General features: G+C 37.2%; 1 protein-coding gene across 14 annotated transcripts in view; it reads right to left on the bottom strand.

Moving 5' to 3' along the window:
* Window positions 1-23,701, bottom strand: part of CC2D2B (coiled-coil and C2 domain containing 2B) — a 93,417-nt gene that overhangs the window by 57,940 nt on the left and 11,776 nt on the right. For 11 of the 14 annotated variants that reach the window (XM_042908022.1, XM_042908027.1, XM_042908026.1 and 8 more), the window contains 10 exons: window positions 22,482-22,565; window positions 18,987-19,185; window positions 18,544-18,680; window positions 18,318-18,446; window positions 12,804-13,013; window positions 11,443-11,540; window positions 6,248-6,388; window positions 4,204-4,312; window positions 3,885-4,003; window positions 1,456-1,633 (listed from right to left, as the gene is read on the bottom strand). In XM_042908022.1, coding sequence (XP_042763956.1) covers window positions 1,456-1,633; window positions 3,885-4,003; window positions 4,204-4,312; window positions 6,248-6,388; window positions 11,443-11,540; window positions 12,804-13,013; window positions 18,318-18,446; window positions 18,544-18,680; window positions 18,987-19,185; window positions 22,482-22,565 — 1,404 coding nt within the window. Of the gene's footprint in view, window positions 1-1,455; window positions 1,634-3,884; window positions 4,004-4,203; window positions 4,313-6,247; window positions 6,389-11,442; window positions 11,541-12,803; window positions 13,014-18,317; window positions 18,447-18,543; window positions 18,681-18,986; window positions 19,186-22,481; window positions 22,566-23,701 lie in introns of those variants that run through there. The other 3 variants (XM_042908024.1, XM_042908035.1, XM_042908037.1) reach the window with 2 other exon arrangements.

The raw sequence follows: 23,701 nt of genomic DNA, 5'->3' as shown, positions 1-23,701 counted from the left end.
TTCAGGTTCTGAGACTGCAGGGCTGGAGACCAGATCCTGGGTAGTAACTGTAAAGGTAGAGAGTTCCACCTCTGTGAAGTCTCCTGGTAAAGCCTTGTCCCCTGATGGCAGCTCTCAAGACCACTGCGTGGCTGGGATGGAGTGTCAAGAATGAAAATGGGCCTTGTGAGTAGAAGAACTAGAATGTTCAGAAGCTCAGAGGTAGGAAATGGCAAGGATGTATGGGGAAAAAACCAAGCAGTTCAGTTTGACTAAGGTGAGAAAGGAATAAAGAGGAACGGCAAGGAGTTCCTAAATTCAAAATGTAGGTTAGCATCTGTTAGGCTATCTAAATAAATAGATTTATTTTGCAATTTTTGCAGTAGCTCATGGTGCACTTTATTCCTAGCTAGATTCCCTTCCTTCCCTGCCTCTGAGTTTGTTAAGATCATGTTCTAAGTGGTAGTACGATGATGAAGGACTCAAAATACACATTTGTCTACTTGGGTGGGGGCAAGTTTTAAACTTCAAGTGGTTAGATTATTGTATCACAATTTATTTTAAGTACAACAGGAAAGTATAGTCAGTATATATCTTAGCATATTTTTAAAATAGGAATTTCAACAGAGGTACATTTTAAGATGATGGAAACTTGTAAAGTTTAGATAAACAAAATGAAGGTAGCCTCTGAGCAGAGATAGAAAAAATTATTTTAGGTATTGTAAACATACCTCTGATTTAGATTTATAATTATAATTCTTTCCTCACTCCTCAAACCTCAGCCCATGCTCATATACACAAATCTTTATTCCCTCCTAACTTTCCTTTCAAGTCTAGTTGCAAGTTTAACCCCCATAATAGCCAAGACTTCCTATCTAGACTCCTTTACTGTCTTTAATTTTTCTCCATTGTCCTATTTTCTTCTTCCTTTAGTGCAGGGGTTCTGATGATGGGGCCTATGGACAGCAATTAGGAGTCTGTTATATGTATGTTCTTTCATCAGCTTCTTAAAGGGATCCAAAACATAAACAAACAGACAAATAAATAACATACATACATACATACATACATACATACTTACAAATTCAGCAAAAGACTGAAATCACCAAGTCAGGGTTGGGACTATTTGGAGAAATCAAACAGCACTTACAAAAGCTATGTTACTCATTTTAGTTTAAATAATTGCCTTACACCTTGCTAGCAAGTGAATAGTAATGTTGCACATCCAGTGTTGGTAGGAATTTCAGCAGGAGAGAATGGAAATATTTAGAACAACCACAAATCAAATAATTTATACTTGTAGTATAAAAGACTATTGCTGAATTACAAATACATTATTTATAAATGACTTGCCTACCCATACAGATCGATCATCTCTAAACAGAAATTACTTGTCACATATAACAGTAGCTACCAAGAAATATAAAAGTATATATGACATAAAATAAGATACAGAAGTAAATGACAATGGCATACCTCCAAGCAAATTGTTTCTGGCCAACATATTATCTGAATATTGAAAATTTGCTGAAACATGACTTTAAAATCAAACTGTAGGGGAGATACGGAAGTGCAAGAAACCTGTTTATCGTTGGATAATATTTTAATAAAATATTTAAGCTTCTGAATTTTGGCTCTCCTCTTTTGTTCATGCCTAAAAATTAAATAAATATTTAAAGGATCCTTGAAAAGCAAGACAGGTACAAAATATTGTTCTTTTCAAAATGTACCTAAGCATGTTAAAGTATGACCTTTTTGGAAACCATTTAATGCTATCTTTGAGCCAAATAATGCTTGCCTATGTGTGGATAATAGCCTCTCCTACTCAAATATTTTTTTTAAAGATATTTACTTAAAAATAAAGAAAGAAGTAAAGTCAAGGTACTATATATCACTCTGCTATTTATTTTACTAAACTGTAACTTAGTCTCCTAAGAGGAGAAAACTGAGGGACTTAGGAATGGGGGGGGAGCTTGAATTAAAAACTCAAAAATATTTTCTAACTTCTAGAAGAAAGACACACTTTTAAAAGAAATACACCATGTTTTCAATAACCTCAGTGAGGTGGCTCTAAGTCAACAGAGTTGCTGTGTCCTCTTAAAGGTCTTTATAAACCCCTTTAGGCTTTAGGCTGCACACTCTTTTTTCTCTAGGACGTTCTTTCTCTAACCCCAAAGACCAGAGAGGCAAGCCAGGTTCCCTGGGGCTTCTATGAAACACTTGCTGGGAAGTCAAACTGATCCCTTAAGTGATATGAAACTCCTAAAGAGAGTCTTCCGGCCACTCATTCATTTGTTCATTCAACCAACATTTATTGAATTATCTTCTCAGCTGCAAGGCAACTGACCTAATGATGTTTAGGGCTTCTCTTTTTCAGAAGGGAGAAGACTGGTTGGAAGATAAGCTCTGGGATGAAACATAACATGCCCTTCTGTTCTCCACCGTAATTGTCCTAGGGGCCCAGCATCTCCCAGCCTCCATATCTGCCCATGTTCTCTGTAACCTTTTCAGAGGTTCAGGAGACAAAAGATTACTTATTTTTCTTATCTCCCTGTTGGCCTCTTCTAAGCATCTTACCAATTACTTTTTACTTTTTACAAATTACTTTTTAATGTTGCCCTCTGAAAGTAGTTTTAACAATGAGCTCATGAACTATGAAAATCCATTAATTCAGGATTATATTTATCTTTGGGAAATCTTGCCTTTTTTGTCACCTATAAACTCTTTATAATTCTTCTTTAATCCTTGTATTCCTTTCATCTCTATCCCTGACACCAGTATATTCTTCTTTTCTAGAGAATCAATCCTTATTCAACTGGACATTTTAAGGGAATAATGACAGCAGTGCCCCATAATAGCATTGGCTTTGAAAAGACAGAACATGTCCCATTTCCTTTTGCCTTGATTTCCACTAAGTTTTAGCCTAGGTTTTCCAGCACATATATCTTCTTCCTTCTCTTCCCACTCTTTACTTCTAACTTCTATTTTGTGGCTCTTGTTCTCTCATCCTCATTTAGATGGTCCTTTTGTATGCCTGTCTTACATAATAATTATCTCAGGCCCTCTTTGGAAGTAGGTGCAGAACAAATAAAGCATTGCTTCACTGCTGCACTTTGCTAGTCAGAAAGAGGGTAGTGGTAATTGTGTCTTTGTGTCTGCTACTCTTTATGTTCATTTCAAATGTAATCATCCATTCATTTCATAAGTATAAATATTTATCGGGCATTTACTACCCTCCAACGCTGTATTAAATAACGCACATTCATACAATACTCAAAGATGAATTGGTACAAAGTGTCCCATGGGGCAGAGATGTTGAAAAGTTGGACCTAGTTCAATGTCCCAAGATGCCATATCCATCTCCTTTAAAGGAGATGAGGTCCATGGGCTCAGAGATGGGAGAAATGGGAATCTGTATGAGATCTGTTTTTGCATGAATGTCCTAGGAATAGGGAGAAAACACAGCTCAAGGAAAAAAACCACAACTGGAAAGGAAAGAAGTTTGTATAAAGCAGAAAATTTTCCTCCAGATACAGAATACTTATGGAAGCAAGAGGTGGGCAACCACATACTCTTATTTTCTACAGTGGCTATCTATACCTGAACAAAAATTAGTACCATAGCAAAACAAAAAACAATCACCAAACCAAACTGGTTTATGTCCTACCTGAGTCATGAATTAGGTGACCCTGGGCAACTTACCCTTCATAAGCATAAATTCCCCCAAATCTACGATGGGGATAATACCACAGAGATATGGTTGCAGTTAAATGTGCAAATGTATTTAAAACCTTAGTAAAGTGCCTGGCATCTGGTATTCACTCTAATACTGTTAGTCTAATACTATTATTAAAACAATACAACAGACAATATATAATGAAGAAATAATCCTTTAAAATGCTTACAGTGAACACTTGGATAAGTTTGTTAATTCTGTAGTGAAAGAAAGTTGTGGCATCAAGGTAATTGGTCTTATTCTTTCAATATCTGTTTCTTCAAGTTCTGAAGCTAAGTATGAGAGGCTCTAGAAACCAAAACATAAATATATAATTTACAATATAAGTTCACTGCTTAAGACAAGAATTCTTGAAATTACACTTCTATTTCTTAGGTTTGTCATTTTGTTGGGTAACTGTTACAAATACCAAGATTTCCTATTCTACCAAACAATTAAATGTTATAACCAGCAAAGAGGAGTTGAATGTTATTTTGAAATATAAATACCTCCCATTTATCCCCATTCTTAAATGCCTTTCCTTCAGTTTTCTTCTGAGTCTCAGACATTTCTAACAGTTCTTCTTGGTTTTGCTCATCACATTTATTCATTTTTACCCTAATTGATAATAAACATAATTATTTGAAGCAGAAATAATGGGACTACGTGAGATCTGTTAGAGGTGTTCTTAACACATATACACACACACGACCAATCTCTTACAACAAATAATTGTACACCCCAAGAACATTAGTAGTGAGAGTAAAAGTGAGTGGTGAGCAGGCGGTATTGGTCTAGAACTGCTGTTTTGAACAAACTTATGGCACCTCTGTCTCTCCTTTTCTGCCCAGGGGCTCATAATGCATGGGCATATCAGACTGGTTTAAAGGAATGGAGGCAAGTCAGCAAGTTTACGTGAATTCAGAACTCTATGAAAAAGTTTCATGCTGGGTTAGGTTCAGAAACTGTCAGAAGCTGGGGTGCCTGGGTGGCTCAGTCGGTTAAGCTTCTGACTTAGGCTCAGGTCAGGTCATGATCTCATGGTTTAGGTCATGATCTCGTGGTTCGTGGTTCGTGAGTTTGAGCTCTGAGTCGGGCTCTGTGCTGACAGCTTGGAGCCTGCTTCAGATTCTGTGTCTCCCTCTCTGCCCCTCCCCCTGTCACACTCTGTCTCTCTCTCTCTTAAAAATAAACAAACATTATAAAAAAATTAAAAAAAAAGAAAAACCACAAGAAGCACTTTCGTTAAAAACCACTGTAGCAGGAAAAAAAAATCAACAAAGTAAATGTCTTTCTTAATAGGCTGAAGTTACACTAATTTCTTAGTTTTGAAAAAGACATGGGTTGTGGGGAGGGAACTAGTTATTTCAATGTATTCACACACAGCTTAAGTGATTAGCAAATACAGATTTGAACTGTAACCATCTCCTCCACTAACCATGTTTTTATGACTTACACATTTCACCTAGGAGTATGATTGCTGGGTCTATGTGAGGCTTTGTAAGAAAAGTGCCGAACTGTTTTCTTTCTTTTTTTTTTTTTTTTTGCCAAACTGTTTTCAAATGGCTGCACTAATTACATTCTCATCAACAATTAATGAATGAGACTTCCTGCTGCTCAATATCTTCATCAATATTTGTTACTGCCTTTTTAATTTTGTCTTGTTTTGGATTTTAGCCATTCTAAATGGTGTATAGTTATCCCGCTGTGGTTTTAATTTACATTTCTTTTTTTTTTTTTTTTAATTTTTTTTTTTTTTTTTTTTTTTTTTTTTTTTTTTTTTTTTTTTTTTTTTTTTTTTTTTTTTTGGTAATGTTTTATTTATTTTTGAGACACAGAGAGACAGAGCATGAACAGGGGAGGGTCAGCGAGAGGGAGACACAGAACCTGAAACAGGCTCCAGACTCTGAGCGGTCAGCACAGAGCGCGACGCGGGGCTCGAACTCAGGACCGCGAGATCATGACCTAAGCCGAAGTCGGCCACTTAACCGACTGAGCCACCCAGGCGCCCCTAATTTACATTTCTTTACTGACATGCCATGCCACGCTGAGCATCTTTTCATGTGTCCATTTACCATCCATTTGCCTTCTTTAGTGAAGTGTCTGTTCAAATCGTTCACCCATTTTAATTTTTTTAATAATGTTTATTTTTGAGAGAGAGAGAGACAGAGACAGAGACAGAGACAGAGTGTGAGCAGCGGGGAGGGGCAGAGAGAGAGGGAGACACAGAATCTGAAGCAGGCTCCAGGCTCTGAGCTGTCAGCACAGAGCCCAACGCGGGGCTCGAACCCACAAACCGTGAGATCATGACCTGAGCCGAAGTCTGACTTAATCAACTGAGCCACCCAGGCACCCCAATCTTTTGCCCATTTAAGAAATCAAGTTGTCTCATTAAGTTTTAAGGATTATTCAAGTATTCAAAATACAAGTCCTTTGTTGACGACATCAAGTAGATGTCTAGCTTCTGGATTTTCTCCCAGTTACTGTAAATGTCCAGTTATTCATGGGCGGTTCCTCAGGAGACTTATAAGAACAAACAGAGTAGCCACTCACCTTTGAAACTGTAACTTTACTGGGGTGCTTGTAAACCCTTGCTGTTGTCGGAGGGATTTTATTTGTTTCCAAGTCCGTGATATACTGTGTAATAGGGAGAAGTCTTTTCCTCTTTCTAAATCATAAAGCTGTTTTGTATTACTACAACAATAATGGGAGATCAAAAATACGTTGGTCATTAATAGAAATCATTAAAAATGGCCTGGAAGAATGTACTGACGAATTGTTCTGGATACCCCCACCTTATGATTTTTTTTGCATTTTACCCACGTCTTGATATAGCTATCGAAATTCCACTTAGAGATTAATTCCTTTATGACTGGAAGATTTTTCACTATTCAAAAGTGCCCTGCTAAAATCCAGACTTTCCCAGATGTTCTGGTCATTCTGCAGTGTATTTATTATACTTTTTTTCCAGATCAACAATTGAAACTATTGCTTCAAATTTAGAGGTACTTTGCTGGATGGGGTAGTGATCATATGATCTGGATATTGGTAATCTACAGTTTTTAAAGATGCCTCTTCTGTTTTATGACTTTGCAAACACACTATTAGTATGAAAAATTACACTGACTTTCTAATGTTAAGTCACCCACCCTTGCATTCCTGGAATGGTCCCAACAACTTCACTGTATTAATGGACAGAATTCTGTTTAGCATGTTTGTAACTATGTTCATGCGTTAAATTGGGTTGCAAGAGTTTTTGTATTAAGTTTTGTTTTTGTTTTTAATTTTTTTTAACGTTTATTATTGAGAGACAGAGAGAGACAGAGCATGAACATGGGAGGGGCAGAGAGAGGAGGAGACACAGAATCCAAAGCAGGCTGTAGGCTCTGAGCTGTTAGCACAGAGCCAAACGCAGGGCTCGAACTCACAAACCGCGAGGTCATGACCTGAGGTGAAGTTGGATGTTTAACCAACTGAGTCACCCAGGTGCTCCTCTAATCAATTTTGCTTTATATATTTTGAAGCCATAATATTATACGCATATATGTGTATACGTGTGTATGCATATATATAAATACATCTTAATTAAACTGCATTATTTTGATGTACCCTTCTTTATACCTAGTAAAACTTTTTGCCTTAAAGATCTATTTTACCTTATATTAATATAGCTATGCTGGCTTTATGTTGTTAGTGTTTGTATGGTATTTTTTCCCATTATTTCTATTCCCTAACTTTTTATATCTTTATGATCTAGATAAGTCACTTATAAATAACATACAATTAGATTTTAGTTTTGGTATTTTTCCTCCTTTTAAAAAAATTTATTGAAATTTAGTTGACACGCAATGTTACATTAGTTTCAAGTGTACAACATAATGATTCAACAATTCTACAAGTTATACTATACTCACCATAAATTTGTCTAACATATGTCACCTTACAACACTAGTACAATACCATGTACTGTATTTTCCATGCTGTACCTTTCATCCCTGTGATTTATTCATTCCATAACTGGAAGCTTGTACCTCCCACTCCCCTTCACCCATCTTGTCCATCCCCTACCTCCTTCCTCTCTGGCAACCACCAGTTTGTTGTCTGTACTTATGGGTCTGTTTCTGCTTTTTGTTCATTTATTTGTTTTGTTTTCAGATTCCACATATAAATGAAATCATGGTATTTGTCTTTCTCTGTCTTACTTACTTCACTTAGCATAATACCCTTTAGGTCCATGTTGTCACAAATGGTAAGATCTCATTCTTTTTTATGGCTCAGTAATATTCTGTGGTATATGTGTGTATGTGTCTATGTGCGTGCGCGCCGCGTGTGTGTGTGTGTGTGTGTACACCATATCTTTATTCATCTATTGATGGACACTTAGGTTGTTCCATATGGATTTTGTTTTCTAAATTCTAATCCAGTCTACCAACCTAGACAAAAATGGAGCACTTAGCTCATTTAGATATATTTAGGTTTAACTCCATTTTCTTTTATGTTTTCTACTTGTCTCATATGTTTCTATGTTCCTTTTTCTCTCTTTTCTTGTCTTCTTTTGGATTGTTTGAATATTTCTTAATTGTCTCATTTTCCTCTCCTATTGACTTGAAAGCTGTATTTTCTTTTAGATGTTGTAAGTTAAAATCTGAGCCCTTGATTTATCAAAGTCTAATATTAAGCTTTACTCTTACTCTCCTTCTGAACAATGCAAATATCTTTAATTACTCTTATCCTCCTCCATTCTTTACTCCATTCTACAAGTGATACATTTGAACTCTCTCTATATTTTTATACCCATGAGACACCATTACATCACTTGTTCACTGAGAGTTGCCTGAATATTTACCACCTTTATTGCTCCTCAATACTTCCTGATTCATTTTTTACTGTAAGCTCATGTTCCTTAGAATTCCAAATCTGTGAAAATCTCTGAGCTAAGGTTAAATTTGTGCTCTTCCAGAAAGAATATTTATTGGCTTTGCCAATTGTCTGCTGTCACTACTAATCTGGGACTATTTTAAATTCAGTTCTAAATCTGATATTTTAGATCACATAAGTACTATGAAGTCAGATTACAAATCTGTATGAATGCTGGATTGTGGTTACGAATTTTCAAAGGAGCATTTTCCCCCTTCTGCCTAGTGACAAAGTCCAAGACAAATTTTTTTGTCATCCTCTTTATATTCCCCCTTCATGAGGTTTAACACCCATTATAGAATGATCTCTTACTAGACTTTCCAATTAAGTTGACCTTCGCTTTCTTTATCTTCTACTTTTGGTACTCCCTGAAGCCATCTGAATGATAGCTCAAGGTTACTAATATTTAACAAATATCCACAGCATAAAAGCTGGCTTTACCCCTCTCTAATTTTTATGAGTTTTCCTTTCAGTTTGTTTTTGGCTTTTGCAGATTCCTTACTTTTTGCCATTTTTGGAATATGTTTATAAAGATAACATTCATATTTTATCAGACATTTTTAGTTGTTTTCATTAAAAGGGCCATTCATGAAATCTAGTCTACCAGAAATAGAAGCCCATTGCCATTTATTCATTCAGCATATATTCACTGAATGCTTACTACATGCCAGGCACTGTGCTAGTTAAGAGGGATACAAAGATAAACAGATATACTCTCTGGGTTCAAGAAGCTTACAGACATGTAAACTAACCAATGCAATAAAATGTTATAGGTGTTATAACAGAAGTCCACACAGCTAGAGTGTGGGCATAAATAAGAGCTAAAAGGCAACAGCAGGGGAAAACTTAAGAGTATGTGACACTCAATTCAAATCAACAAACACACAATAAATATCTATTATGTGGTAGGGAATATTTTGGGTGCTGATAACTAATATCCCAACAGGGAAAAATGCAGAACAAGTAATTACAAATATAATGAATATTATGAAAGGGGGAATATGTAAATACCATGTGAATATACAAAATAAAGAGAGAGAGAAAGAATTTAATCTAATCTAATGGGCAAGTAAGAGCCTCCCTGAGAAACTTGAAATTGAATAAAATGCATATGTTGCCTAAGTGTCAGGTAGAAAACAATGAAAGAAACTTCTAGAAGCAAGAGGCATTAAAACAAGGATACTTAGATATTAGACAACATAGTCCATTTAGGGCACTCAACTATGAAATTCCAAAGCAGAAAGCCCCTAATATGAAGCTTGAGAGGGAAGCAGGAGTCCGGTTACATAGGGCCTTACAGATAATGCTAAAGCTATTGAATTTTATTGTGAAGGTAATAGGAAACCACTAATGTGGCTTATTTATTTAGAAAAATCACTTTGGTTTCAATACGGAGCATGGCTTAAAGAGAGGTATTCTAGGAGACTGAGTAGTCAGGCTATGAGATAAGCACCTGAAATAAGGCAGAATCAGTGGGAATGTTTACTGTTTGGAGGTGAGGGATGAGAGGAGAGGCAAGAAGGGGGTTCATGAATGACTTACAGCTTTCTATCCTGGGTACCAGCTCATTGTGGGTATCAGGCACATAAAAGGTTAGATAGTCATAAAAGGTTAAACATATCTTTTCTAATGGAAACACTGTTTTTCAAATGTCCACAAACTACTCTTTGCAGCATTTCAACACCACTCTAAGAATTTTCCTGAATGTAAATCTATTACATTGCTTTTTTTCTGCTTTGATAAAGCAATGATATCTTCAATGACCCTCCGACACACACACACACACACACACACACACACACACATGCACACATGCACACGTGCATAGTGGTAGGCCCTTATCTACCATCATCAGATCCCATCTAAAGCCTACTTTTCTCTTTTCTTCATTAAAGCTTACTTGCTCTGTGCCAATGTCTCTTCTTTGCCTTTAATTTTAGTTAATCTTATAAATAACACCAGTTTATGGTTTTGTAAATACTGGTGGCTTCTATTCATTCATTCATTCATTCATTCATTCATTCATTCAAGTAATGTTTATCAAGAACTCATTATTGTGCCAGGACTTGTGCAAGGTATATATCAACTTTCTCAGGTAACATTGTTTGTGTTTAGATTATTCTAGGAAACCAATTATTTAAATTGACTGTTGCTTCTAGAGTTTGTAGAACCATGTCAGGTCAATGGGCAGGGAGTGAGGGAAATTCTTTAACTATCAAGTCACTCTCTTATATAGACATTTATTTTATCTTTGTGCATAAGTGAACTTTCTATACAATAAGTACCTCCCAGTGAGATTTCTTGCTTTTGGAGTGTCCTTGAGATGTACTTTATTTAGTTATTTCATACTCCTAACTTATCTTCCCAACTACTCTATAAGCTGATGGCTCCCAACTTGTACACCATGTTTTTTTTTTTTACAGGGATCCTTAAATCTATATGCTCTTTGAGTAATGTCTTTACCTGAATTAATTGATATATCTTGTACATACGTATACATGGATTAATTCTCAAATATATACAAACACTTGAGACTAATATGTTCCAAAAAATATTAGTGAACTCATGGTGGTTTTTAATTAGCATGTGTTTTTTTAAATCAATGGATATTAAAATTACAACTACTTTCATGTGACACTTCTATGAAATATTTTTACACAAATTTTTTTTTTCAAAACTGGGTCTTAAGGAAGGGTTGGAACCATTTCTGTACTTGTCTAAAGAGTGGGGACCTTGTATTTTTCTTATTTTATATCTTCCATAGCAAGTGCAATAATCTAAGGAGTTTCTTAATAAATGCTTGAGAAATACACGAATAGTCAAAAACCTACCTTATCTGCCAATAATAATCTTGTAAAGATTTTTTGGTTAGCTGACTTATTTCCAAATTTTCACTTGCTAATTTGGTAGCGTCTCTCAGTGCTATCAGCTACAACAAAGAAAAGAGCTTTTTAGTACATTTCATCTACTGTCACCAATACTCCAATTTCTCTGAAGGTCTAGGCGTGTGCAGCAGAAGCACAACTGTATAACCTTTTGTGTATTACTGTCTTATCTTCCAAAATATATTTCATATAAGTACCTTGGGGCAGAACTGAAAATAACCTCAATACATTATACCTATGGTCACCTGGATGGCTCAGTAGGTTGAGCATCTGACTCGATTTCAGCTCAGGTCATGATCTCACAGTTCATGGGACTGAGCCCTGTATCAGGCTCTGTGCTGACAGCACACAGCCTGCTCGGGATTCTCTCCCTCCCTCTCTCCGTTTTCCTCCCTCCCTCCCTCTCCCTCTCTCAAAATGAATTTAAAAAAGAAAGAAACATTATACCTAGAACCTTCTAATCAGTTCATTAATTAATGTAAAAAAAATGCCAACCAATTAAGATGGCATATTGAGCACAGGAATCTACCTTATCTTCCACAGTTACATTGGGGTTCTTCCATGGTTACAGAAAAGATATGTTTATCTTTGTCCACATCTACTGCCAACATCACATCCATATCTATATATGTATATTTATGACTGCATTTATATCTATACTCTCTATAAAAAATAAATGTATAACACAGGAAAACAAGAAAAAATAAAATGAAAAGAAAAAGATATACTGAGGAAAGTATAAAGCAGAAATATCCATAGAGAATATCTTTAGAGAAATAAAACTGGAGGAAACTGTACCCTTAAACATGCATAGGAGAAATCTGTCACAGGGACAGTTTGTAGGAACTCTAAGACTAGAATCAATTAATATAAACGTTTACTGGAAGAAATCAGAGAATATCTCAACAAATAGGAAGACATATGATAGTCTTGGATAAGGAAATACAATTTTTATAAAGATAAAATTTCTTTTGAAACTAATATAATATAATGCAGTCACAGTAAATACGGTAATAGAATTTTAAAAATAGAAGTTGACAGGCTAATTCTAACACATGGAAGATCAAATCTTTAAGAGCATACAAAAACATCCTAGAAAAAATGAGGAGTCACTTGTCCTACTGCATTATAATTTAACAATTAAATATAGTAATTAAGACAGGGAAGGACTAGGGGCACCTGGGTGGCTCAGTTTGTTGAGCATCTGACTCTTGACTTCGGGTCTGTGATAGCTTGCTCTGCATGACTTGTTTTCTCTTTCAATATTAAATGGTCAACTCTATAAATAGAATAAAAACCATTCTCACCTTCTCATAAAGCAGCTGAGGTAAATTCTGTTGCTGCCTGTCCTGAAAACACTCATAAAGTTGAAGCAGCCTAGCACATAACACTTGTTCTTGATTGAAGAGAGGATGATGGCTGAACTGCAAACCCACAATGTTAAGATCTAATTGATACATTTCCCTTTGACCTTCCATTTTGTTCCTCATAGAACTTTCCAGATCAGGTTTCACTGCCTTTTAAAGAAAAATATGTACATAATGTTAACTTTATTCTTTGTATGTCTTTTGAAATTATAAGTGATTTTTCCTTATAAAAGTAACACATTAACTGTAAGAAAATGAAGGGATACAGGAAAGCAATAAATAATTTGCTTTTTCTTCCTTGAAATTGATTATGGCCCTTGATTTCATAAAATATATTTATATTGCATCATTTTAATCATCTTTCTATAAATTAGTGTCACATACCTTATTGTTGTGTGCTGGTAGAAGTTAGACTTTCAAGTCATAAGCCCCACAATGATTTCCTACAGAAACACTATGACAAATGGTCTGTTTAGGTCTGTTGGGTTAATAGTTTAGGTCTGTTGGGTCAATAGTTCGACTACCTGATGATCTCTAATAGTCATCCATGGGCCAGAGTTAAGTGGTAAACCCTTATTAAAACATTGTTCTTATGTGAATATATTGGTAATGCCCTGGAAAATCCCCTGGAGGGGCCTGGACCCTCAAAATAAATGCTACCTAACAAGAAGACCATCTTTTGTTATACATGAGATTGTCTCCACGTGTATACCAAACTGCCCCTAAATTAGCTGAAGTCTGTAAACCTTAACCAATATACCAAATGATTCAATTATGTTTTAGTACACTATTCTGAATTTAAGTACATGTGTTTGAATATGCACGTGACTAGTTTTTAGTGATGTAATTTGAGAGAGTTAAGGGGTTACTCAGCATAGATAGCCTAGTTCATGAATGCCTAGCCACTCTCAATAAGATCCATGACTGCATCCACCTAAAAAGGAGAGCTCGAGCCCTCTTTCTGGATCAGTCTGGTGTAATAGGATGTGCTTCCCAGTCTGTGCCATTGTTATTACAATCGCTGTTACACTGAAAAATTGCTGTTGTACCTTTGACTTGGTGTGGCAGACCCAGTGCTTCTCAAGGACTGTAGGTTACCAGTATGATGCCTACATTTCTCCCTATCTACTCTCTCCTGAGCCAGGAATATTCCCCTATTTCCTCACTGGCCTGAGGGGAGGCAAGAGAAGAGCCATAAAGTTTGTTTTGTTTTGTTTTATCCTTATCTTGTAAGTCTCTATGTTCTATGTAAGGACCAACTGAGAGAAGAAAACCTGTTCTTGATTCCACTTATAAGATTTAGTTAATTGGTAGTAAAATGGTCATCTACCAGGCAAAAACACCAATGAAATAAATGGCTTTGGTATTAAGCAACCAAATTATAAATAAACTTTTGAAAATTAGAGTTCCTAAGCTAGAGATGCCTGTTTTATTGAGCAGATTCATCACTGGTCAGTTAAGTCAGAGGATTAAGAGAACTTCTAGAAGTAGGTAAGTGTGTTAGACCAAAAGCACAAAGATCTAGGCAACAATAAATCAAAGGCTGGATAAATGCAAAAAAACATCCAAGCTGGCGACACGTATAAAATCTACGCAAACGCATAAGAGGAATGTTGGAAGAGGGAGTAAAGGGCATAGTCAGATGGTCAGGCAAAACTACTCAGCAAACAGGCAAATAAGGCCTGGGGTAGAGGAATCTGGCAGAGGCAAGAACAAAGAGAGGACTTTGGTATTTGGGCAGCTATTACCTGTGCTTCAGTCGCCCTCATATTTCTTTTATTCTGGTGAGAAACCCCAAGTGAGTCTTGCCTCCAAGGCTAGCTGGGCTGAGTAACAAATGTGGAGAAGATAAAAGGGGAAAGCAGGCAGAAGCATTTGGCTGACACAAATTCCAGAACATTATCTGTTAAGGATGCTACAGAATGAATTTGAAGACTCAGTTTAGATGCTTGGTGAAGTGACATTTCCATTTACTTCCAAGTCTAAGAGTCCATGAGATACTGAAATTGTGCTTGGATAAAGCGAGAACACAGGCCTTTGAGGAAAAAGGTACTTGTTCAGCCCAGTGGTTTCCAACTTGGGATTATGGTGGTTACAAAGGTTAATCTGGATGGTGGTTAATATTTCTCCAAAAATTATACATTTTGCATTTATTTGTTTTCATACAATTGTTCGTTCATTCATTCAGCAAACTATGAGTTGTTTCAAGGATCTCTCTAAGAAGAATCATCTCAGATAATTATGTCAAAATATCTGTGCTTTATCCTCAGCAATATTTAGATAAAACATATTGTCGCTATAAGGTGTAAATGCTATGCCACATAAGAGCAAAGAACAAGATGAGATAAAATCTAGGGGTTTTCCCTCTTCCCTCTTTCATTCTTTCGTTTTTATTTTTAATGGATATGGATTTTTATAGTAACCAAACTGGAAAAAACAGAAAGACAATGCAATGTTGGGTGTGTATGTGTGTTGGGGATGGAAAGCTCATTTAAAAAATGACAGTAAATGTGTAATATTATAAATTAGGATAGGGCAGAGACATTACCAGTCTCTCATGGTGTGACAGGCACCATGCAAAAAATAATATTTTCCAAGATTATGGCAGTCAGCTGATGTCTTTCTCTTCTGATGTATACTAGGACTATAAAAGTTGACATCTACTGAGGTTGCATTACAAATAATACAAGCACTCATTGAGTGTCTATTATATGCTAGGCATTTGGATATGTGTTAGCAATTGATTTAAAAAAAAAAAAGGAAAGAAAATACCACTCTCTTCAGTCAAGCAGGAAAGAGATTAGGTAAACAGAGGATACAGATACAGATTGAACCTTAACAAAACTGCAACCCAGTCTGAAATCAATAAAGTCTCGAACTGGGTTAAGATTTATCATCCCCACTCAATATGCCTAACAAAGGAAAGGACAGAACCTTTCTGAAAAAAAGATATCATCTAGAGCTTTTATAACTTTTCATACATGTTTTGATACAATAAAAAGCCTTTTAAAAAATAGGGTAAAAGTTTAAAAAACAGAGTTAAAGGGAAAATACATGAAAAGATGGGAGTATTCTAGAAGAAAACTGGAATATATACATAAGAATCAAATGTCAAAAGAACATTTTAAAGCTAAAATTATACTGAAAATATCTGAAATTAAGAATTCATTAGACAGGTAATTCTGGGAATACCATGGCAATATAGTTTTACATATTCCCAAATCTCTACCTTTAAAACAGGCAGAGACGGATGCCTGGGTGGCTCAGTCAGTTAAGCATCTAACTTCAGCCCAGGTCATGATCTCACAGTTCGTGGGTTCAAGCCATGCGTCAGGTGCTGTGCTGACAGCTCAGAGCCTGGAGCCTGCTTCAGATTCTGTGTCTGCCTTTCTCTCTGCCCCTCCCCTGCTTGTGCTCTGTCTCTCTCTCTCTCTCTCTCATGTTTAATGTTTAAATAAACACTAAAAAATTTTTAAAAAATAATAAAAATAAATAAAACAGGCAGAGAAACTAGATAGCAAAGCTCAAAATCCATGGACAAGATCCATAACAAAACTAGATCTCAAGAATCCTCTGTGAAACTCAAAATATAAGTGGATGGAGACAAACCACTGACAGTAAAAAGACCTGCATGGTATTGGTGATTGTGTGGAAGAGAGGCACAATGAAGCCACTGAAGGCCCTGACGGCAGGAGAACCCCAAAGGGCCAACAGATATTCACCAGAAAGTACAGCATCCCAACTCGGAAACAGCAGGTAAAATTGGAAGAGGTTTTATCTACTCCAACTGTGGGTGAGTGCAAGGGGTTTTGCTAAGGACTACAGGGCCTTAGAGGCACCTACTTCCTAAGAAGTTTTAGGACAAGTCTTCATACTAAAGAGAAACTGCTAGGAGTGGAATACAAATTGAAAAGGCCGGGGATCACAGAGATTACAGAAAGAGAAGGTACAGAAAAATATCTAGGAAGAGAAACACAGCCAAGAAATTTCAGAAATCCAGCCACTATATTTTTTTAACCCTATACAAGAACAATAGAGTTCTGTGACATTATTAGAAAAAGCTTTCTAGGAAAGCCAAGCCTTTTCTCTAAAAGTTCAGGAAAACTAATTTAATATAAAATGAGTAGTAGAAAAAAGGCTCAAGATTAAATCTATAGAAATAAGAATAATGAATAAACAGTAAAATACTATCCCCACTGACAAAGTACAACAGAAAGACATCCAGAAACAGATAAAAATAGAAATGTACTTCCAAATGAACGAAAAGTATTGAGAAAAATTGTATGACATTAAAGAACATAAATCAGAATTAGAAAAATAGAGAAATCAGGTGACAGACGGAAAGTGACAGAAAGAATTAACAATAAAAAATAATTTAGGGGCGCCTGGATGGCTCAGTCAGTTAGGGGTCCAACTTCAGCTCACGTCATGATCTCCCCATCTGTGAGTTCAAACCCTGCACAGATACTGCATGGGATTCTCTCTCTCCCTCTCTCTCTCTGCCCCTCTCCCCTCAAATAAATAAATAAACATTAAAAAAAAAAAAAAAGAGCAAAGCAACAGAGGGAGTAAAGAATAACATCCTGTAAGTATTTTTAGTATTATTTCCACTTTGTATCTACTTATAGCCAAATCTCTTATATATGGAATAGTTAAGGCAAGTGAATGGGCAACTGAGTCTTGTAAACAGTTCTGATTTAAATTTTTCGGGCCAATTTTTTTATGTTTATTTATTTTTGAGAGAGAGAATGTGTGCGCATGCCTGTGGGGAAGGATCAGTGAGAGAGGGAGATAGAATATCCCAAGCAGGCTTTGCGCTGACAGCACAGAGCCTGATGTGGGGCTTGAACTCACTAACTGTGAGACCATGACCTGAACCGAAGTTGGAAGCTTAACCAACTGAGCTACCCAGGCGCCCCAAACCAATTTTTAAATGTAACTATTTCTGTCTAAGTATTTCTTCTCTTAGGTTAATGGACTGTTAATTTTCACACTGTCTTGGAATACATATAAAATTTGTTTCTTTGACTGTTATATTCATTTTTAAAATTTAGAACAGAGAAATAAAGCAAAAATAATCCTATGCCCTACAAGAGATAATTAATTATTAACTTTGATATATTTTTCCACTTTTAATATATCTACACATGTATGTGTACACTTAGTCATTCATTGATTCATTTATTCTTTATTCTTATAAAATTAGGATCACATATAACTTTGCATTCTGCTTTTTTCTCACTTGGCATTTTATTTTGAGCATTTCCCCCACATCACTGAATATTCCTCAAAAACATAATTTTCATGACTATTTTACATTTCATCACAGTTTTGCCATTTATTACTAGATTTACTAATATCAATAAGGGGTGAATTAACACCACAAAGACATAAGTTACCATTGATATTACAAGAATTCTTTTCACCATCATTACAAATAAACTTGCCGGTTACCTTTCTGTATATGGTCTTTAGTGCTGGATTTAAAGATCCCTTGCTTGTGTTTAGCCTGAAATTCCACGATTGTCTGATGGGTGAAGGTAATGACATAATTTCTCCACTTTCTTCAAACCAACTCTTCCCCTATCAAAAATATTCAAGAAACAGAGTAATAAGATATTTCGCTAAAAACGTCACATACTCTGAATGAGTGATGTAACTTGGTAGCTGGTGTACTTGCCTCTTCTACGGTAAGTAGGCGATTTTCCATTTTGTTGCAGGTCTTTTTATAGATTTCTGGTTTTCTCTGAATATAGAATCCTTCATCTTCTAAAATGCGTGGCATCATATCTTTTGGCAGTTTACGCTCGTTGGCCACTTCATAACAAAACCTTGATATTACTCTAAAGTCCAAAATCCTAAACTGGTATTGACTAAACAAGAAGCAAAAGGTAATTATCATATCCCCTACCACTAAAGTCTAGCAGGAAGTCTAAATGTATACATACAATGAATGAGCTCTTTTAACCAGTTTCCTTAAAGTCAGAGAAGACATGAGGAACAAACACAGAAAACTTGCTCTAGTTTTAGCTCGGTAGTTTGTATCTATCCAGCATACAAAAAGCTATTATTCTACCATATGATTCATTCATGACTTAAATATTTCATTGTAAGGAATTTTACCTGGAGAATTACTTGGCACAAAAATGTTTGCCTGTTGTTTTCTGATTTGTTCTTGATCAACTTCATATTCAGCAGCTTTTACTTCAAGTAAATCTGGAAAAATGACTTCCTGCATAAAATCTTCACCTTGGTCTTCAGCAAAATTTTGTAAATTATCATCAAGTGAAAAATGTTTGGGATAGCTGTCATTTACTGATCTCTGTTGAACACCAAGAAGAAAAATAAGTAAATGTGTTGTCCCCAAGATTAATACATAGATAAATGAGATGTATTGGGACCTTGCTGTGAATTGTCTTTCTGATCCATGCCACCTAGTTCAAGTTCGAGCTGAAACTGTTACAATAAAATTTCATTGAACATAGAGGAACTCATTTAAGGCTTAACAATATGCAGTATGATTTTTCTCTATCCCTTCTTTGCAGTTCACAATGAAAGATTACTGGAATAGAACTATAATTCAAGCCCTTCCTCTCTCATGGAGAATGTCCTGAGATACTGGATTATGATATTTCAACCACTGAGAACTCAGTTGTAGGGCAAAGTCCAGAGACATCAGGCCATGCAGTCTTAAACTGCATTTTTTTTTTCACCATTCAGGAAGGTGACCAGATCACCTTCCTGGTCTTTACTGTGCAGCTCACAGCAGAGCAGGGTCTGTGCTGTTAGGTGTTATGTGACAGGGAGTATGAGGTCAGAAGCATCCACCTAACTTTCCATGCATAAGTGTAGATGGATACACTTGAGTATGGTGTGGTAGAAAAGAGATATCACTGACTTCCCCCCCCCCCCCCAATGTCACAGGAACATGTCTTGCTGATTGTGGTGTGATAGGCAGAACTGTCTGAAAATAACCTTGGACCTCACTTTGGGCTGTCCAGACAATATATTTGGGACCAGGACTCCCCTTTCTCCCAGCAGGAAGAAACTCAACCCCCGACAATACAGTGGCTTTCTTCTCCCTGTGATGAGGAAGTCATCAGGGCAATGGCTTCTCCAGACAGCTCCTCTCAACAATCCAGACCTAGGAGCACCTGGGTGGCTCAGTTGGTTAAGCATCTGACTTTGGCTCAGGTCATGATCTCACGGTTCATGAGTTTGAGTGCCGGGTCAGGCTCTGTGTTGAAATCTCAGTGCCTGGAGCCTGCTTTGGATTCTGTGTCTCCCTGTTTCTCTCTGCCCCTCCCCCACTCGTGCTCTGCCTCTTACTCTCAAAAAAAGATAAATAAATAAACATTGAAAAAAATTTAAATAATCCTAAACCCGGACTCACTGAAGTCCAAGTAGCTGGTCTGCCTCACTGACCTAATTGCTCTCCTGCCTGTCCTCCAAGAAGGAAAGCAGCCATAACCAGAGCACCTGACCCTGGTATACTCTGGTGGCTGGCCTTTCTCTTGTTTTCCCAGAAAAGCTCATTCTTTAACCCATATTGTGAGACTCCAGGACGTCAAATGACTTGGCAGAGCATGCACATGTTTGAAACTTATTCAGCATCCGTTGGACCATTCACTGAGTGCCTAATACGTTTCAGGAAGAAAATAAACAAATAGATAAGGGATATATGTTGGGTGGTGACAAGTATGTTGAGAAACAGAAAAGCAAGATAAGGGGTTAGAGAATACCAGGCCAGGTGGGTGGGGCTACTACTGTAGACAGAGTTGTCAGACACAGTATCTTCGATTATGTATCACTTGAACAGAGACCCAAAGGTAGTGAGAGAGAGAGAGAGCGTGAGGATAAGGGAAAATCTTCCTACACAAATAAAAGGTAGAAGTCCTTGAGGCAGGAGCATGCTGTGAGGAATAAGAAGGAGGCCAATCTGGCTGGAGTTGGGTGGGAGAAGGGCAAAGTAGTGAGCAATGAGGTCAGAGAGGTACCAAGGGGGCCAGGTCACATAGGCCTTGGAGGACTTGAGGTTTTGTTTTGAGTGACACAGGAAACCATTAGAAGGTGTAAGCGAAAGCATGGTCTTAGATCTTAACAGGATCACTCTGACCACTGTATGATACAGAAAATAGCCTGTTGAGGTAATAGTGAAAACAGAGGGTGACACTGATAATGATCCAGATGAGAGGTTATGGTGGCTTAGACTAGGGTTGTACCAGTGGGGGTGGTGAAAAGTGGGTCAGATTCTAGGATACTTTGAAGGCAGAACCAATGAGATTTGTGATGAATTGGATGTGAGGTATATTGTCATTTGTTTATCTTCTTCCTGTAACACATTAGGCACTCAATGAATGTTCCAATGAGTGTTGAATAAATGGGTTTCAAACATGTACATGCTCCGCCAAGTCATCTGACCTCCCAGAGTCTCATAGTATGGGTTAAAGAATGAATTTTTCTGGGAAAACAAAAGAATACCCGTATCCATAAAAGAGGATCCAAGGATGACACCAAGTTTCAGCTGAGCAACTGGAAAATGGAATGGCCATTTACAAATATGATTCTATTCATATAAAAGTCCGTGTCCGTGCAAGTATGGGCATAAGCATAGAGAAAGATGTGGAAAATGATAGTGGTTTATCTCAGAGCAGTGGGATTTCCTGTGATTTTCAGTTTCTTCCACATGTTTTCTGAATTTTTAAAAATAATGTACATACTTTCTTTAAACTTTTAAAAGATAAAGCTCTTTTTATTATAGAAAAAACAACAATAACAAAGAAGGACCGAAAGGACCGGGGCAGGATGCAGAGAAACGGGGGTGGAAGGGAAAGGGAAGTAAATCAGAATGCAAATGGGTGTCCAAGAGGGACTCCTGAAGCCTGAGGGATTAGGAAACAGCTGAGGGGTGCCAAGAGACACTAGGTCCAGTAGTGCTGGGAGAGAGGACCAAGGAAACTGTGCAGAGACTGAAGGCAGAGAGGAGTTGGAGAAAGGGTAGAACAGAAGCAAGCAGGGACAGCGGTGGGGGGATGGACACTCAGGAGACGGGGAAAGACTCGTGAGACTAACTGGTACCGGAGGAGACGACCACTAGGGAGTAACAGGAGGCTGAGGAGTTTGGAGAGAAGCGGAAGAACTGCTACAAATTAGAAGAGTCCTGGATCAGACCGGGAGGGAGGGAGAATCAGTTATCCACGGAGAGTAATGGAGATCATGGAGAACAGCGTGGGACACTTGGAGAGAAGGACAGGAACAACAAAAGAAAAAGAAAACACGGGTTTTGGAGGGAAAGCCGGTGCTTCCAGCTCTATTGATGTTTAACCCTCTGTGCCTGAGCTTCCTTGCCTATAAAGTAGAGATTATAGTAACACCTGTCTCACACGATTAGGATGAGGATTGGATGATATGGTCCATATTAAAAATTCAGTATAGCATTGGGCATCCAGTAAGCACTCGATCAATGTTTAGAATTATTATTTTGAACATATTCTTAATTAAAAGAGAAGAGGGTGACTCAGTAATAAAAATTTCATCTCCCATCCAAGTATTTCATTCTATGCCTTTAATAAAGAGTTCATTGTCCTGAGGCACAAGAGGAAGGGGAACAAATCCAACCTGCTCTGAACACCGGCCTGAATTGGAGCCTTCGTCACCACGCGGCATGAAAAACCAAAGGCCTTCATCGAATGAGACTTCAGTCTGTGGATTAAACAATGGTAAACCGGTATTCAAGGTGGAAATACTTTTTTCTGCTTCCAAGTGGAAGAAAAACTTTTGTGTAATGTGGTAAACACTAATTATTATCTTGGTCGTGAGCAAGGAGCACCAAGAGTCTGTTTGGTTCATTATGTTTTTTGGTTTTTGTTTTGAAGGTTCTGGTAACTGCAATAAGAAACGGAATGATGTAGAGCCCAATTCTTCTGCTTCCCAAACTATCTCTTCACTACTAAGAGTAGGAATACTACTATGAGTACTAGGAGTACTAGTACTCGTAGTACTGGTACTACGAGTACTAGTACGAGTACTACGAGTACTAATACTAAGATAGTACTAATACTAAGAGGATTACCTTACAGTTTGACCAAAATGAACGCACAGGACAAACTCTTTTTTCTCCCAGTTTTTGGGTGCTCTGATGTGCTAACACACAAGAACCACCGCAGGGCATCTACAGTCTTTGCGGCTATAGGTAGTTCAAAGTATTGAAAGGGGCATATTCTTAGTTATAAGTTTGCTGATAAATAAGCTCTCATTTTTCAATACTGTCAAGTCTGAATCTTTTAAATGTAAATCACCGTTTCTTTCTCACATACATATTAAAATGAACTGTTTGTAGGGAGATTTGGGAGAGGAATTAATTCCATAATAAAAAATAAAACTCAGGGGCGCCTGGGTGGCTCAGTCAGTTAAAGGATCTGACTTCACTTCGGCTCAGGTCATGATCTCACAGTAGTCATGAGGTGGAGCCCTGCATTGGGCTCCCTGCTGTCAGCACAGAGTCTGCTACAGATCCTCTGTCCCTCTCTCTTTTCCCCTCCCCCGCTGGTGCCCGTGATCTCTCTCTCTCTCTCTCTCTCTCTGTCAAAACTAAATAAACATTAAAAAAAAAAAAGTAAAACTCATAGTTACTAGAAGCCAAATAATTTTAAAATATGTAAAATACAAAGTTTACTTTATACCTTGTTCGTATCTACAATGCAACTGTCACATTAACTTTAAAAGTTATTCACCCTGGGGCTCCTGGGTGGCTCAGTCAGTTCAGCATCAGACTCTTGATTTCAGCTCAGGTCATGATCTCACAGTTCATGAGACCGAGCCCCACATTCAGGTTCTGT

The sequence above is a fragment of the Panthera leo genome, chromosome D2 (assembly GCF_018350215.1).
Source record: "Panthera leo isolate Ple1 chromosome D2, P.leo_Ple1_pat1.1, whole genome shotgun sequence".
Lineage (NCBI taxonomy): Eukaryota > Metazoa > Chordata > Mammalia > Carnivora > Felidae > Panthera > Panthera leo.
This window is presented reverse-complemented; position numbering and strand designations above follow the sequence as displayed.